The 18,720-nt window shown below is 31.6% G+C and overlaps 1 protein-coding gene and 1 non-coding gene across 2 annotated transcripts; both read right to left on the minus strand.

Annotated features, from left to right (window-relative positions):
• Positions 1-13,886: 13,886 nt before the first annotated feature.
• Positions 13,887-13,957, minus strand: TRNAG-GCC. Its single transcript has one exon. It is a non-coding gene; the product is annotated as a tRNA-Gly (tRNA).
• A 783-nt stretch (positions 13,958-14,740) lies between these two features.
• On the minus strand, positions 14,741-17,021 carry LOC120131333 (adenine phosphoribosyltransferase 5-like). The gene is made up of 7 exons (XM_039148341.1): positions 16,756-17,021; positions 16,524-16,634; positions 16,012-16,104; positions 15,770-15,919; positions 15,628-15,686; positions 15,457-15,535; positions 14,741-14,913 (listed from the first exon to the last, which is right to left on the minus strand). The coding sequence occupies exons 1-7, from the start codon at positions 16,847-16,849 to the stop codon at positions 14,825-14,827; spliced, it is 675 nt and encodes a 224-aa protein (XP_039004272.1). The 5' UTR covers positions 16,850-17,021; the 3' UTR covers positions 14,741-14,824.
• Between the last annotated feature and the right edge of the window lie 1,699 nt (positions 17,022-18,720).

Consider the following 18,720-nt stretch of genomic DNA (forward strand, 5'->3'; position numbering starts at 1 on the left):
CACTCTTTTTCAAAGAGAAATATACAAATTTCGCAAACTTATAAAAAAACCTCACAAGGTAGATTGTTTGCACAATTCTAGAACAAAGAAATAACACTCAAAGATAAATAAAATAGAGCAAAAATGGTGTTCTTGAAAGCAAAATGAATATTGAATGAAAATAAGATTGAAATGCTCAAACTTGAGGTTTGATGTTTTCTCTTTGATTCTCTATCTTCTCTTCTTCCTTGTTGTTGATCAATGGCTTCTAATCTTGTTTAAATACTCCTTGGATCACTTCTGAACGTTGGAGATTATTAGTGGAGTCAATAGATTCGTTATTGTGTGAAAACAATTAATAAAACAGGTAGGAGCGTGGGATGCATCGATGCATAGGGCTAGTGCATCGATACACTATGTGTAAAATTCAAATATTTTGACTGTTGGAAGGCTTAGTGCATCGGTACACTGATAGTGCATCGATGCATAAATATGCTTCGATGTTTTGAAAAATCCTGAGTGCATCGATGCATGTCTTGTGCATCTGTGCATAAAATCAATTCGATGTTTTAATAATACATGGAGTGCATCGATGCATTGTATGTGCATCGGTACACTAAAGCTATTCGATGTTCAATTAAAACAAGAGTGCATCGTTGCATTGATTTATGCATCGGTACACTTACCTGGAAAATTGATTTTAAGCTCGTTTTTGGTTCGAAACACTTTGTGAAAATTGTTTCAAAAATATTTTAAGTATAAAACACAATTTTACACATTAGTAAAGATTGAAATTGATCTTAAAAGACTTGGAGTAATATTTTGATATTCGAGTAATTAAATCGAATATACTTAGAAAATTATTTGTAAAATCTTAAAATTCATTTAAATTAATTTGTTATATCGAAACATCAAAATGTTTTCAATCTCCCCCTTTTGATGTAACAAAATATTTGAGTAATTTTTAGATTTTTAAAAAAGACTAAAATGATTTTAAACAAGGATTTGAAAAACTTAGCCAAAATGTTTTTAGAAACTTAAAGTTTAAGATGCTAAGATCAAGAGAAAGGTTAGCCATTAGTTTCATAATCAATATTCATAATCAAATGTGAAATGACATAATTGGTCATAATGCAACTAATATGTAAATGATGCAAAAAATAATAAACATTAAGCTCAAAATGAAAATTCAAACCAAACCAAATATATAAAAAATAAGTTCAAACATCCAACAAGCAAAGTAAAACAATCCCAAAGCATTCAAAATGTTTTAACAATAAAAGTTCTAAGTTGATCCAAAGCAAAAACAAATCAAGGTCTACTCGTCCATAGAGGGATCGGGAGGAGGAGGAAATCGTGCTTGCATCTCAAAAGAAAGAGTATCCATACGTGCAAGCATCTGCCGTTAAAACTCCATTTGTTGAGCTTTCAAAGTGTTTAAGCGATGATTCACCGCTTCGTTGTTAGCAGTCAAATGAGATTCGATGGAAGCAAACCGTAGATCAAATGTCTCTAAAAATGAACGAAAATAAAGAGGCACTTGATCCTTTTATGGTGTCGGTGCATTGTCGGGATCTTCAATGTCTTGAAATAATCCTTGAAGCTCGGGATCATCATCTACAGCCGGTGCAGGTAGAGGAGGAGCACGAGAAGAGCTAGGAGCAGCTTGTGAAGGACTAGCTCCCGGAGTTTGCTTAGAGGGTCGATAGACCCATAGACCAGTTTCTTCGTCCTGTTTCCAATCAGCTTTCTTCAACGAGGGTATTTGATTTGGTTTTAGAGAGGAATGAGATTGTCAAGAGAGACGTTAAGACTGAGTTTGATAAAAAGGTTACTAAGAAGACATCCATAAACTAATGCTTCGATATGTTTTGAAGGAATAATGGTAATGGTATCCACTAGCTCACTAAATATAATATGTGGCAAGTTTATTTTCCTTTTATTCTTGATACAGTGTATCCACCCTAATACGAAGAGTGCAGTACCTACCTCCGGATGGTCTAAACCACCAAGAGATCATCAAATGGAGAAAATAATCGTGATGAGATCGTAGAGTACTAACACTAGCATTTGGAACATAGGGATATTCGACAGTTTCTTTCTCATTATATAGATCATCGTCATCTAGCCCAAAATCTGAAGCTATAGTTTCGGAGTCAATATTAATATATTGTCCTAAAATGTAGGATATGATTGCTATAGTTCCACATTAAGTATGGTTTTGAATACATACCGCATTAGAATAGAAAATGCGGACTAACTGATGATAGACGATAGGTTTTAGTGAAAACAATTTATCAAACTTCCATGTTTTGAGAATAGGAAGGTATTCGAAGTCAATATCAATCATGGCTTAAACAAAAGGAATATGTTCTTCTCATATTCTATAAGATTGGAAAGAATTCATGTATCTATGGTACAATTCTTCTCTACGACGTTCAGACATATTAAAATAGGAACTTATAATGTTTTGGTAATTGGATTTGGATTTTGAGATTGAGGAGGAATGAGAGGTCGATTTGAACGGCTCGATGAAGACCTACGGCGTTTTGGGTTTGACATGATTTAGGAAACGGAATTAGAAATGTAACCTGTAATTTTGAAACACGTGTATGCAAAATAATCAATCCCAAAACTCAATTGAGTCCGCAATAATTCAAGGTTATCTAAACTGAATCCTAATGGGTAAAGTTTTTGAAAACTATTTGAAAATAACATTTAGACATATCATAATTCATATAGTTTTTCATGAAAACAATACAATTAAATTAAAAAAACCATGATTTTCGAAAATAACATTTTTTTTTGAAAATTCAAAGACAATGTTGAAAAATTACTTGTTTTTGACGAAATTGATTGTAAAATCTAGTTTAGAATCATAATATAATCAATGTCTGATAAAATGTTCTTCCTAGAACTAATCAAAACTAGTTCTAAGTTAAAAAAAACAATAAAACAGAGGTTTTGAAATATTACCTTGAAAATTTCGGATTGAGAGGAATGTGATGTTGTTTTGCACGATTTGATGATAAAAACAGGATTGGGAGATGAAGAATGATTGAAATCCATCAAAATTACGTTGATTTGAAGAGAAAGGAGAGATTAAAGATAGAGAGGGACGAACGACGCAATGGAGTGTTTTGAAGAGTTTTGAGAAAATGAAGAAAATCATTATTAATATAAGTATTTTTCATTTATTCTTAAAAGTGCTAAAATTAATTTAAACACTAAGTGAAGATAGGTCAGTTAAACCTAATTCTCTTCTAAGTGTCCAAAATCTTTTTTGTCTAAAGGTTTTGTAAAGATGTCCGCTAATTGGTACAAAGTATCAACAAATTCTAGAAATACATCTTCCTTAGCGACATGGTCTCTAATGAAGTGATGTCTAATTTCAATATGCTTAGTTTTAGAGCGTTGGATGGGATTTTTAGTGAGACAAATAGCACTAGTATTTTCACACTTGATAGGAATTATACCTACTTCAATTTCATAATCAAAAAGTTGTTGTTTCATCCATAAAACTTGTGCACAACAACTACCGGCTGAAATGTATTATGCTTCAATGGTAGATAATGCAACACAATTTTGTTTCTTTGAAAACCAAGAAATCAACATATTTCCAAGGAATTGACAAGTACCGGAGGTGCTTTTCCTATCTAATTTGCATCCTCCATAATCTGCATCAAAGAAGGTATGCAAGCTAAAACTAGAGTCTCTAGGATACCAAAGTCCTAAACTAGGAGTATCCTTACGGTATCTAAAGATTCTCTTAACAGTTAGTAAATGTGATTCCTTAGGACATGATTAAAATCTAGCATATAAGCAAACACTAAACATAATGTCCGGTCTACTTGCAGTAAGATAAAGCAAATAGCCAATCATTGACCTATATAATTTAACATCCACATTTACCTCCTCTATGTCAAGCTTGTTGATGAGCTCATTGGAGTGTCATGAGGTTTCCCATTTTCCTATACAAACTTCTTGAGCATATCTTTGACGTATTTAGCTTGATTGATGAAGATGCCATCCTTTCTTTGCTTGATTTGGAGTCCCAAGAAAAATGATAGCTCCCCCATCATGCTCATCTCGAATTCACTTTGCATTAGCTTAGAAAATTCTTGGAAAAGAACATCATTAGTAGAATCAAAAATTATATCATCAACTTAAATATGAACCACTAATAAATCTTTACCTTAATGCTTTAAAAACAATATAGTGTCAACCTTCCCTTTTGAAAAATCTTTTTCAATTAAAAAATTTGACAATTTTTCATACCAAGCTCTAGGAGCTTGTTTTAAACCATAAAGCATTTTTGTCAATTTAAGAACATGATTTGGAAATTTTGAATCTTCAAAACCAGGATGTTGTTCCACATACAATTCTTCTTTTATAAAACCATTTAAAAATGCACTTTTAACATTCATTTGATATAATTTGAATTCATTGAAACATGCAAATGCTAATAACATTCTAATTGCTTCCATCCTAGCTACAGGAGCGTATGTTTCATCATAGTCTATGCCCTCTTCTTGAGTATACCCTTGAGCAACAAGTCTAGCCTTGTTTCTCACTATACCACTTTCATCAAGCTTATTCTAAATACCCTCTAGTACCTACAGTAGATTTATTACTAGGCCTTTCAACTAATGTACATACTTTACTTCTCTCAAATTGATTTAACTCTTCTTGCATAGCCATAATCATATGTTCATCATTTAATGCTTCTTTAATATTTTTAGGCTATATGCAAGAGATAAATGCAACATAATTACAAATATTTCTAAGAGAAGATCGAGTTGTTACCCATTTGGATGGATCACCTATTATTTCAACATCCTTGACATAGTTGTATTCCCTTGGGTAAGAGACTTCCCTTTCTTCAATGGTTGGATTCTCGAGAGGATCTTGAGTTTCCTCATATTTTGTTTCTTCCTTTGATGATGATTTTCCAACGTCATTTATAATTATAATGCCTACATCATCATTCACACAAGAATCCTTCCTTGGAAGGGGATTATCATTAAAAACAACATGTATAGATTATTCTACAACTAAAGTTCTTTTTATTAAATACTCGATAAGCTTTAGAATTTAAGGAATAACCCAGGAAAATTCCTTCATCACTTTTAGCATCAAATTTGCCAAGGTTTTATTTATCGTTGTTTAAAACAAAACATTTACATCCAAAATGATGAAAATAGCTCATGTTAGATTTTTTATTTTTGAAAATTGCATATGGAGTTTTCTTTAAAATTGTCCTAATCATTACTCGATTTACAACGTAACAAGCGGTATTTTTGGTTTCCGCCCAAAAATATTTTGCCAAATTATTTTCACAAAGCATGGTTCTAGCCATTTATTCTAAAGTTCGATTTTTCCTCTCAACAACTCCATTTTGTTGACGGGTTCTAGGTGCTGAAAAATTATGGCTAATACCATTAGAATTACAAAACTCAGTAAATCCAAAATTTTCAAATTCAGTTCCATGATCATTCCTAGCACTAGTGATAGAGTAACCTTTTTCGTTTTGGATTACTTTTGAAAACGTGATGAAATGTTCTAATGCTTCATCTTTAGTACTTAAAAATAGAACCCAAGTATATCTAGAATAATCATCTACTAAGATAAATGCATATTGTTTTCCACCCAAGCTAGTAGTCCTAGTTGGCCCAAAAAGATCTATATGGATCAATTGTAATACTCTACTAGTTGATACATCATTCATGGATTTAAAAGAAACTCGCTTTTTTTTTCCTTTAGCACAAGTATCACAGATTTTATCATTATCAAATTTAGTTTAGGTAACCCTCTTACTAAATCTCCTTGAATTAGCCGTTAACACTCATACTAGCATGTCCTAGTCTCCTATGCCATAACCAATTATCATGATTATCTTTAGCAGCTAGGCATAAATTAGTCATATCTATAGAATCTAAATGCACCATGTAAATGTTTCCTATTCTATGACCAACAAGCATAATCCGATTAGATGCAATGTCAATAACATTACAACCATTAGTTTCAAACTTGACATTGAATCCCTTATCACAAAATTGACTAATACTCAAAAGATTATGCTTTAATCCATTCACATATAAAATATTATGCAATGTTGATTATCGAGATTAAAAGCACATGCATAAAGTTTTTGAAAATGTTATGTATTAAAACTTTATAATATAAAAAAAAATCTATGCATAAACATTAAAAAGTTTATGGTCAAAATTTTATAAAACCAAAGTTCTTGAAAAATCGATATCATTTGTTAAATAGATATCAATTACATTTTAAAAACAATTTTGACCAAAAATTAATATGATGAACAAGAGTTTATAAAACTTTACTAAATTACTATGTTCATCATATAATATCTTTCAACATACATGAGATAAAACATAATCATTTAGAATATTTAAAACCTCATGCATGCATAAACTAAATGAGCAACCAAATAAAATAAAAACATTAAGTTTAGAGGTTACTCATTCCTTTTTCATGTGTGGCTAGAGCATCTTGAATATCATCATCTTCATCACCATTGCTCCCACATACCTACAAGAGACATTTAAGTAGATTTTGGTATCCAAATTGCTTTGGATCCGTGAATGTTAGTTTCAATGCCCCTTGTTCTTTTTGGAACCCATACTTGTCTAATTTTAAATCTTTTTCCTTTCTTTAAAGGACAAGTATGCTCCTTATGACCATGATAATGACAATGTGAACATATTGTCATTATTGAACTAGATGAATTATTTAAAATGATCTATTTTTCTTTTGTTAAACATTCAATCTTAATTTTCAAATCAAAATTTTCTTTTTCAATACTTTCAAATTTCACTTTTGAAAGCTCTAAATCCTTCTTCAAGAGTTTATTTTGATTTTCAAAATCCAATTTTGTTTCTAGAAGAAGTTATTTTAATTTAAAATTTTCTTTTTCAAAGTTTTCAGATTTTAGTTTTGAAAGCTCTAACTCATTTTTCAACATTTCATTTTGTTTTTCCAAGTCTGTTTTAGCTTTCAATAGAAGATCATTTTTAGCTATAAATTTAGAAATCAATTTATTGTATTTGGAGTTCATGGTCTCAAACTCTGAAAATAATTCATAAGCATCTTGTAACCCATTAAAAGATTTTGAATTTAATGTATTTGAGTTAGAAGATACCTTTGGCTCTGTGAGAGCTAATAGAGACATCACCGTTATTGGTTCTTGTTTTTCCTTGTCTCCATAGATCTCCTCAAGTTTATCCCACATCTCCTTGGCACTTGAATAACAAGAAACTCTTTTATATACATTATGATCAACTGAACAACATAACATGTACATAGCCTTTGGGTTTTGTTGAGCTTTCTTCCGTTCTTGATCACTCCACTTCTTTGCCTTCTTCGTAAGAGAGGAATATCCTTTTCTCGATTATCATCCAAGCTTCCATATCAAATGCTTGGATAAATATCATCATAAACCTCTTCCAACGATGATAATTTGTTCCATTGAAGTGTGGAGGCACGTCAATTGGTCTGGATTCTTCCATGGAGAATGAACCGGAAGTGGACACTATCTTTATCGATTTAACTCTTCCCGAATCGAATCAAGAGGTGGTTAAATCTTCAAATGAGTGAGGCTCTTATACCAATTGTTGAGTTAATCGATCGATGGAATTGGCCAAGAGGGGGTGAATTGGCAATAAAAATTTTGGTGGAAGCTTTTGCAGAAAATTGAAAAGATTTACACATCGATTTAGAGTGATTCGACTTTCTCAACCAAAGTCTACGTCCACTACCTTAGCTATCCACACTAAGGATTTTTCAACAAATTTACTAATTTGTTCTTTCTTTTCAAGACAAAGAGTAACCTTACAAACTCCCTCAAGAATTATACCCCAAATTCTTAAGCGCACTATTTTTCAAAGAGAAATATACAAATTTCGCAAACTTACAAGAAAACCTCACAAGGTAGATTGTTTGCACAATTCTAGAATAAAGAAAGAACACTCAAAGATAAATACAATAGAGCACAAATGGTGTTCTTGAAAGCAAAATGAATATTGAATGAAAATAGGCTTGAAATGCTCAAACTTGAGGTTTGATGTTTTCTCTTTGATTCTCTAGCTTCTCTTCCTCCTTGTTGTTGGTCAATGGCTTCTAATCTTGTTTAAATACTCCTTGGATCACTTTTGAATGTTGGAGATTATTAGTGGAGTCAATAGAACCATTATTGTGTGAAAACAATTAATAAAATAGGTAGAAGCGTGGGATGGATCGATGCATAGGGCTAGTGCATCGATACACTATGTGTAAAATTCAAATATTTCGACCGTTGGAAGACTTAGTGCACCGGTACACTGAGAGTGCATCGATGCATAAATATGCTTTGATGTTTTGAAAAAGCCTGGGTGCATCGATGCATGTCTTGTGCATCGGTGCATAAAATCAATTTGATGTTTCAATAATACATGGAGTGCATCGATGCATTGTATGTGCATCGGTACACTAAAGTTATTTGATGTTCAATTAAAACAAGGGTGCATCGATGCATTGATTTATGAATCGGTACACTTACCTGAAAAAATTGATTTTAGGCTCGTTTTTTGTTCGAAATACTTTGTGAAAATTGTTTCAAAAATATTTTAAGTATAAAACACAATTTTACACATTAGTAAGGATTGAAATTGATCTTAAAGGACTTGGAGTAATATTTTGATATTCGAGTAATTAAATCGAATATACTTAGAAAATTATTTGTAAAATCTTAAAATTCATTTAACTTAATTTGTTATATCGAAACATCAAATGTTTTCAACATTTTCACATTTTTTATGAGTGGTGTGATGATTATTCATACACCTACAGGGTCCTTGTTCTATGGAGGTGATACATCGTCATCCATCCATGATCAACAAAATGTACATGCTACTACTTCTGTTGATGATGATGACGATGATATTGAGGAGGAAGAATAACTTACACGAGGAAATCCTCATCAAAATATACATCCACCGCCCTGTAGAACACATTCGAGACGCAGAAATCGATAGACTTGTTTAGTTTGTAATGTTTTTGTTGAATTAATATTTTGATATAACATTAAATTGCAAAAAAAAAAAAATGGACTTAATTAAATTTGTCAATAATTTATCAAAAATAATTCAAATTCCAAATTAACTTGGAAAATATGTTTAAATGTTTTTCGACGTAGTCAAACCTTTCAAAAATAAACTCGATCATTTTTGTGTTTTAAATTTAAGTTTCCAAGGATTTCTGGTTCAAATGATCGATCCCTTAGACAACAGTGAGTTTGAGATTGATCCCTTTGCCAGAAAGATTGACCCTTTTTAATAAAAGATCAATCCCTTTTAATAAAGGATCGATCCCTTATGCATTAAATGTTGTTTTTGGTTGTAGGTAAAGTCTATAATGATCCCCAACGACTAGAATTAATGGAGAAGGTATAAATTAAAGTTCAAAGTTCCCCATGGTCATCAAGAATCATATTGAACCAATCTACCAACATCAAAGCTTAGTTTTGTGCTTAATTTGTAATTTTTTTTGTTGTAAACACACTTGTGAGCTACATTATATATTTTGATCAAGTGTAATTTGGGCGAGAGCTTAATTAGTGTTTAATTTGTAAATTCTTTGTTGTAAATACACTTGTCAGCATGTTTGAGGACCTTTGTATACTGTTAGTTCCATATATTATTTTTTCTCTTCCTCTTCGATACACGAACCATATATTTACATCTGTTATCATGTTGGACATAGTAACAAACATACTTTTCAGTGGTGGATCGGTCAACTCTGGAGTGAACATAATTACGACTGTTGTAATTCTTAATAGCAATCATGCTTATTCTTTCGTTGGAAACTCCATTTCGATATATAACTCACCATCATTGATTGATGAATTAAATCCATAGTCATCAACATTAGGTATATCCATAAAATCTGGCTCTTTCATTGCACCATAGTCAGCTTCATACATATGTGTTGGAGATTTGGTGGTACCGTAGTTGTGAGAACTTCATCGACATTCGCAGTTGAATGTCTCCACTTGAACTTTAAGTCGTCGTGTCAAATGGGTACTGAACAGATTGTTGTGTCGATGGCATCCTCATATTCAAGTCAAAGAAATTGGCAGATGAATGTCTTCCCCTTGAACTAGAAGCGACATTGCCATACAGATTGTTCATAGAGCCACCTCGATAGACATCCTAACAAGTTGCTGATGAATGTATTCCCATTGAACTTGATGGAATGGTACCATGATGTGGATTTCTCATTATTGCGTTAAAATCATTACACGTTACTGTAGTTGGGCTATCAATTTGATCAACTTGTTGAGCCAACCCATAGTGTGAGTATAATGACATACCACGAACCGCATACATTTCAACAAATATCGCATACATATGTGTATCGACGTCCGAATTTTGATTATGAGAATCAACCATCATAGAAACATCGTCATCGTTGGAGAGTTCGAGCGCTGTATATGTTAACCGAAATACTACTGTTAAAAATTTGTACTGAAGTGAGGACATCTTCTACTAATTCCAACATAAACATTCCTTGAAATTTTAGTGATCAACTCCTCAAGAGTGATGCTTCTCTTTAATGATATTATGACATAATGATTTGATACGAAAACAACGTCTGTTTCATCTTCCCTAATTTATTCATCATAGTAAACAATAACTGAAATATGTCTCATTTTAGAGTTGAAGAGTTTGAATATTGAGAGCCTTATATCTGCAAAAACAATAGATTAAATAAATAATATACTAATTAAATAAATAATATACTAAGTTAAAAATAAACTAATGCTAAAACATTTAAAAGATTCACAATAAATTTAATAACACAATTTAACATTGTTACCGTATCGAGAAAATGTCTCAAGATTTGATCTCGCCTTTTATTTTATATCAGTAAAAAAATAAAACAAAATCATTAGTATAAAAAAATATTGGTCAAATAATTAAATATAAAATAAATATAATATAATAATAAAATATAATTAGCTTGATAAAATGAAGAATGTGAAAGTAATTTTGGTGTGATTTGATGTTTGTATTCGATGTATTTATAAGGGAGGAGAGGGGTGAGTCGCAGGGCTTAAAGGCTCGAGTAATAATAGAGTACCTAATAATTATTGGTGAATAATGGAAGACATTTGCGCCTTCTGTTGCGTGTCATTTTTTCCCACGAAGGCACAAATGGTGATTCAACACATGCTCAAAAGAAATATGTGTTAGATTAATAAAATTTGATTTAAGATTTAAAATTTAAGATTTAAGACCATGTGTCAATTTTTCTCAGAAATGCATAGATGGTGATCCGTGTTTTTCTGTGTGGCACCTGCTTGAATGAAAACCTAAAGAAATAGGTATTAAATTGATAAAATTTAGTCAGCAGATGCCTTTATTTGAGTTTTTTGTTTTTGGTAAAAACGCTAATAAGAGGACTGATGACGTCGCGTGTATCGGACAGCGTGCAAGCCTCCCACTCCCTCCGCTGTCCGAATATTATAATTTATCGTTTTATTTAAGTAACGATAATATTTCTTCTTCCGGAATGATCCACTTACTTTGAAAGACAGTAAATTATTTTATTGAATAAAAAGAAAAGAAATATGCCAGTTCAAAAAACTGCAAACAAAATATCGGTATGTATATCTAATAAGATTCACAACTATTCTGATCAACAATCATGCGTGGAAGCTTAAAGTTTTAACACGTATATAGTTTTATTATTTACCATTATGTGCCTATCTTCAACCTTTCTTATGTATGTATGTATGAAAATTATATTATATTATTGTTTCTATTAAAAATAAAAACATGTTACTCGCCTCTCAAAGCAGTGCTTGTCTCATCCTATCTCTCATCTTCATTTGAATTTTTTATTCACTCCCAGCTGTCGTTTTTAACCTTATTCATACTGTACACAGTCGTAAATAAAATAGATAGAAATAAGAAATTGAATACGATACGATGGATATAATTAAAAAATAAACAATAAGCTTTTAACACTGATTCGATATTAGGAATGATTTTAAACATGTCCGTTGGTGCCCTCTTCCCTCCCCTGTCGTTTTTAACCTTATTCATACTGTACACAGTCGTAAATAAAATAGATAGAAATAAGAAATTGAATACGATACGATGGATATAATTAAAAAATAAACAATAGTATAAACTTTTAAGACTGATTCGATATTAGGAACATTTTAAACCGTCCGTTGGTGCCCTCTTCCCTCCCCTGTTGATGGTGATGTGGGTTAGGTCCTTGTCTTTAGGCTAACCTAGGGTTTATTTTCAAAGAGTTTTTCACTTTGATATTTAGGTACATTTTAAACCGTCCGTTGATGTCCTTTGCCCTCCTCTGTTTTCATATTTAGGAACACTTTTTTTGGGTTTAAAAAATGGAGTTTGATAAATGATTAAGAAGATGAGTTATTTTGATAATTATTTTTTTGTAATATTCTTTTGATTGGATATTTTTTAATATTAATATAAAAAGCTGGGTTTTCCCCTCATCATGTGTTGTTTACATCGATTTTTGAAATATTTTAATGGAGAAAAGAAAAACTTGCAAGCCCAAATCTGTCCTCAATTATAATACGTTGTTTTTGTTATAATATGGAGTATTATGTTATAAAAAATTGAATAAAAGTAATAAAAATAAAAATTGAATTATTTGTTTACAAAAAATTATTAAATTTAAATAAAGTATAAGCTTATTTTTATATCAGGTTGAAATTAACAAGTCAACTAAACCACTCAAGAACCCCTTCCTATGCATTATTGGTGCGAAAGGACAAATATAATGAGATAATGATTTAAAGGGGAAAAATGGCTGGTATAAGAAGTTGGAGAAATTGTTTTCTGAATTAGTGTCAAATGAATAGTGCAGAAAGAAGGATTGTCGAATCACTTGAGAATATGTTTGGAAGACAGTATCTTCTCCATACTAGTATTAATCTATAAGACGATATGCGTTTTCCAAAATGTCTTCTTAAAAATGTCTATCTTATCCGATGTACTATTCATTCTATCTTAATTGAAAAAATAATTTCCTTTACAATTCGATAAACTATTCTTTTTCTTCACCACATTATTTAAGGAATTTTATCGGTATTAAAGTTTGATCAAAATTAACGTATTTTATACTTGTTGAACCCGGATAATGAGAGGTGTCATTTCGTTTTCCTTGCATGATTGCTGGACAAGATATCACTCCAATCACCGGTTATGACAACCCTGTGATGATATACCATGAAATGATTCTTGTCAGTTTTCTCAAAACACATGAAGTGATTGTGATGATACACAATGCAACTGAAATGAAGGTGCTTTGTGTTTGCTGTTTGTTTAACCTCAAAGGGTAACCAAGATGGTATCGAGGAGATCCTGCATCTATACATTCTATGACCATGGAGAACAGGAGAAGAGATATTAATCGGAGTTACGTTCTGAATCACAACCACGTTGGTATTGATGTTTAATAACCCACTTCATAGGTATGATCATCTGTACAGATGCATTATGCAGGAAGACCGGAGTTGGATACAAAGCAACAGTTGGAGCATTAGACCAGATATTGAGCAAGCTTAATCTGGTAGAGGATCCTTTGTAAATATTTAGACCCCAGAGCTTTCAACTTGTGTGGTAAGAGTTCTTTCATTTTTCTTCTTTTTGGTTACATGAGCTTTTCAATTTACATTTAACATGTACAGCGAGATTATAATTTTTCTAAGTTTTCTTATTCTCATGATGGCCGATGCTCTTTTCTTTTTCCCAAATGAAAAACCATCTACTTCGTACCAACTGTTTGTTTGCATAAATTGTTTTATTTTTATCAAAAATATAAGAGAAGAAAGGAAAAAAACAAACCAAGCGGATAAATGCACCAGCCGGGAATCGAACCCGTGTCTGTACCGTGGCAGGATACTATTCTACCACTAGACCACTAGTGCTTATTGACAAAACGAAAAATATATATTTTATCTATTGTTAATAGAACAGTCTTGATTCATCTACAAATTTTGCCTTTACGTTTTTACATAGCAATGCAACTGCTATTCCATAGTTATTAATTTATTTATAATAAAATAACGAGCAATAACGGAAAAGTAATTTTTTTAACAGTTTATATATTTTAAATTAAATATTAATTTATCTAGTAGTTGCTTTTATTTATAGAAAATCTTGATCATAGAAATTTCAATCCCAAACTCTTTTTTTACCTTTCCTTTTAAATAAAGAGGTTGCACGAATCAACTTATATCAATGATTAAAGGAATTATTATTATTCCTAAAATCACAGGTTCGAACACCAACAGCTGTAACAGGGTGATTGAACGTTTATTGTCAAAATAATTGAGGATATTTAGAATAAATTATATTTTGAATAAATAGATCGTTTATTGGGAGAACTTTTTGGATTGGAGGGCCAAAACTGAAAATTTTGTATTAAATTGATTTTTTTCATATATAAAAGCGGTTAAAATTAAAATCATTATTTACCAAAGAGGTGGCAAAACCCCTATCATCTTAACAAGGCTGTTGGTAGAATTATAAGAATAATCATAATTATAATTATAATCAATAATCATACATATTACACAATAAAACCGATACTTGAACGATTTAAGTTTTATTTCCATTAAAAATTGGTAAAAAAGACTGGGAGTATGAAAAAGCATGAATGAAAAGCAGATAAGATAAAATCGAATATAACCACAAAGAAATGCAGTACATGGAAGGTAAAACTAAGACAGACTCGCAGATTAACTTCTTTCATGGAAAAGATGTTGCAACCGAAGGTTTAAAAACGAAAAACACTAATCGCTTTTTGAAGTGGTGTTCACTGGAGAACCAAAGTTTGCTCCCAGAATCAGATCGTCGTGTCTGCATGTTTCAACTCCATTAACTGAAAAAGAAAAACGATCAACACTTAATCGATCGAAATAAATATTAAATATTCGAATATATTTAATACGAATATACTTTATGTCTATCTCCATATCCGATTATGTGTATGTGACATAAAATAAAATAAGAAGTTCGGATCAATCGACATCCCAAACTAGAAACATCTAATTGAGACATTTTAACAAACGAATCAAGGCTTTTTAAGTGAAAAGAAACCAATAAAGTGTCACAAAATAGTATACTTAAAAAAGCTTAATACCATAAGCATGCTAGCGTGACATAGACGAAGGAAAATAGAAAGAGCAGTCAAGTTGCATGGGTTTTCTAGGAGTTGACTTCATGATGAGACACCAATCTCTTGAGAATATACAATGCGTTATTTCTTCTAGAAATGACAGTAAGGCATTTTATATATATATATAAAAAATCAATTATTGACATTTTTAACCAATAATTCGGATTCAGATGTAAGTGTTCGACTTGTGTTATTTCAATATATAATTAACTTTATCTAATATAGATATGACAGTGATCTGAGTACCAGAAGGTGCAGGGCAATTAATCTGTCCCCGTGGCTCCACAAGAATGTACAATGGCTTTCCATTTAGTCCATGTTGTACCTGCAAAACATACAGATACTAAATTTTTAAGGGAAAAAGACTGTGTGTGAATACAGATACGCTCAATTTTATTCTAATCTCTTTTATATTACCTTAACATCACGCAGGCCAACAACACATGCACATTCAACCACTTGTGCCCCGACTCGTTCTAGTAAACATCATCGGCAACAAAAGTTTCAGCCATGGAAGATTCAGAAACTTGTAAAGAGCATCTAAACGGAGGTGCATTACCTAACAGACGTATCGCAGCGGAAAGAGTTCCCCCTGTAGCCACCAAATCGTCGATAACTAAGGCACGTTCGCCGAGTTGAACAGCTCCGACATGCATCTCTAAACAATCCGTGCCGTATTCGAGTACGTATGCTTCGGAGATCACCTCTCCTAGTATGTCAAATAGTGAGAAGAGCTTAAATTACTTGTTTTCATTAAGCAATGTCGGTCACTTGGTGTCATTAAGCAATCCACACGTATACCTGGCAATTTCCTGGGTTTACGTAAGGGAACAAACTTGGCACCAATAGCCAAAGCAATGGAGGGACCAAACATAAATCCTCGAGCTTCAACTCCTACAATGTCAATTCACCATGTGAGCAAGTGTAACCAATAATAGAACGAACTTCAATACTTTGATTTGAATACTTCCAACATCTCCTACCTCACCAACTACTGTTATAACATATACTTTTTGCTGAAATTCTTTGGCTTAGAAAGAGGAGCAATTTCGTATTGGACTCATACCCTACTTGATTAACATTCATCCGACTAGTAATATATAAATATTTGGTGCTTCTTGACAAATGGTTATAAATCATAATTTACTATGGCCACCATGACATCGGTATCCACAAATTTCAGTTGATTATTTTTGAAGAAAAAAATGAAATAATCAACGAGTTCGAACTAATAATAAATTAAATATGATACGAAAACACGATCAATCTGAGAAGTGAAAAAGCAAAAAAAAGCCAAAATAGTGAGAGGATACCAGCAACAACAGAAATACCCATATCTCTATAACGATCAACAAAGATGTCGACGGTATCTTTGAAGGCCTTGTGATCAAGTAGCAGTGTGGTTATGTCTTGGAACATAATTCCTGAACATAGAACACCAAACCAAAAGAAAAACACATGTTTTACAATTTTGCTTTCAAAACACCAACATAAAAATAGAGAAAAATCTTTCATGAGAAGCTGAGGGATGGAAAAAGAAGAAACCTGGTTTTGGGAAGTGAGGCACAACTCTTATGGCTTCAGAAATTTCCTTCAACCTTGGGTCACCTCGTAAACCATTCTGATCTCCTGCAAACATGTTTCCCCCCCTGTAATAATAAGAGTGCTTTTACAGTCTTAAATTACTTCGTGTTAGAAAAAGAAAAGAAGAAGGAAAAAAAAATAAGTGTTCTTGTTGACTTCTGTTGCCTTAAAACTTAAAAGATAGAGAAAAGAGAAAGGTAGGAAGGGATTGTAAATATGTGTGTATATCTTCGTTGGCAAAAGCACCACTGAAGAAGATCCAATTGCTTAGTGCACATTATTTATAGCCTGCTTTTTCTAATTTTATTTGTTTTCTTTTTCTGGAGGATAGTGCTGCTGTCACTCTCAAAATTGTTACATTTCAAGTCCTTTGATGGTGAAACATTTGTTTGCTTTAAAATTAATATAAAAAAGTTGAATATTTCAAGATTCAAGATTACATTATGATATCACTTCAAATTGATGGGTTTGTCGAACCAAGTAACTTCAATCGCATAAAGAGAACATTTAACCATTAGACTTAACATTATTTGTTATTAAACTATATATTTTTTAATACAAAGAGAGGGTTCTACCACATTACTCTACTGCGACGCCAGCAAGTGTATCGCCTGTTACATGTTGCAGATATTGAAAAATTAGGGTTGTAGTATGATAATCTACAAATTCCGTTATAATAATAAAGTTTAAAAAATTTGTGAAATAAAAATAGAACATGTAATCGGATGAAACTGAATAAATAGAAGAAGAATTTTGTTGAGGTCTGTATGAACAATTTTCTTAAGATAAATTTATCCTCTCCTCGGTGCTTTGAGCAACGTTAGACATCGATCTCCCAAGATACAACAACAAACGTTCACAACAATAAGCACAACTAAACATAATATTTGTCTTTATATATCACCAGAAATTGACTTTGGAAGAATCGGAGAATTGAAAGGAAAGTATTTGAAAGAAAATTGGAAAAGTTTTGTGTTAAGATATGTCACAACTTAGTCTTTATATAGGGAGATGAATTTGTATTAAAAGGTTAAAACCTTTAAATGAAATGACTTAACAATTTGATTTAAAATTATAACCTTTTGAAGAAAAAGTTAACACGAAAAGACTTGACTTTTTAGGTAAAATGAATTAATTATTTTTCATGAAAAGACTTAACTATTTTTCATGAATAAAGATGTTGAATAGTAATGATTGAATAAATCAATTCATTCATATTTTTCCAACAATCCCTCACATGAATGAATTTTATTATTTAAAACATTAACTCAGTGTGGTGATAGATTATACGTTCAATATTTGCATAGGTTAGATAGGCGTCCCTATTTGAACCTTCCTTTTGTGAAAATATGTTTACCTTACTGACTGTCCAGTAGACATGATGTCCTTGAACTGTCATGTCGTTTGTGTAAGTGATGACATACCTTACACAAATTTCTCACTGACAAGAGTTTAAAGACTAATTTAAAATGAAGGATATAATTTATGGACATACAATAAAAGTAACTCATTTAAAATTTAATGATAAAATTGATGCTAAATCTAAAATTATTTATACATAATTGTTAAAAGAATAATTATACATAATGTAATTTTTGCTAAAACTAATGCGACGTTATTAAGGAGTCGTTTAGGAATGTTTATGAAAGTATTTCTTGTCCAAAACTCTGTTTGAAAAGTAAAAGTATTCTGAAACAATTAATTTTCAGCCAAATATTTACGTTTAAAATTTGATTATCGACTTAAATCAAGAAATTGAAAATAATGCTTTTGCGTTAGAAAAATTCTTTGAGAAAACTCTTTTAACGAAACATTCTTAAATGAACCGTAAGAGAGGAGGAAATTGAAATGCAGTCAAAAAAATAATTTTAAAGATCCCCCACGAGCTTGACTATGATTTTTCTGTTAACATATCTAATTTTTATT

The sequence above is a fragment of the Hibiscus syriacus genome, unplaced genomic scaffold (assembly GCF_006381635.1).
Source record: "Hibiscus syriacus cultivar Baekdansim isolate YM2019G1 unplaced genomic scaffold, ASM638163v2 tig00110556_pilon, whole genome shotgun sequence".
Taxonomy (NCBI): domain Eukaryota; kingdom Viridiplantae; phylum Streptophyta; class Magnoliopsida; order Malvales; family Malvaceae; genus Hibiscus; species Hibiscus syriacus.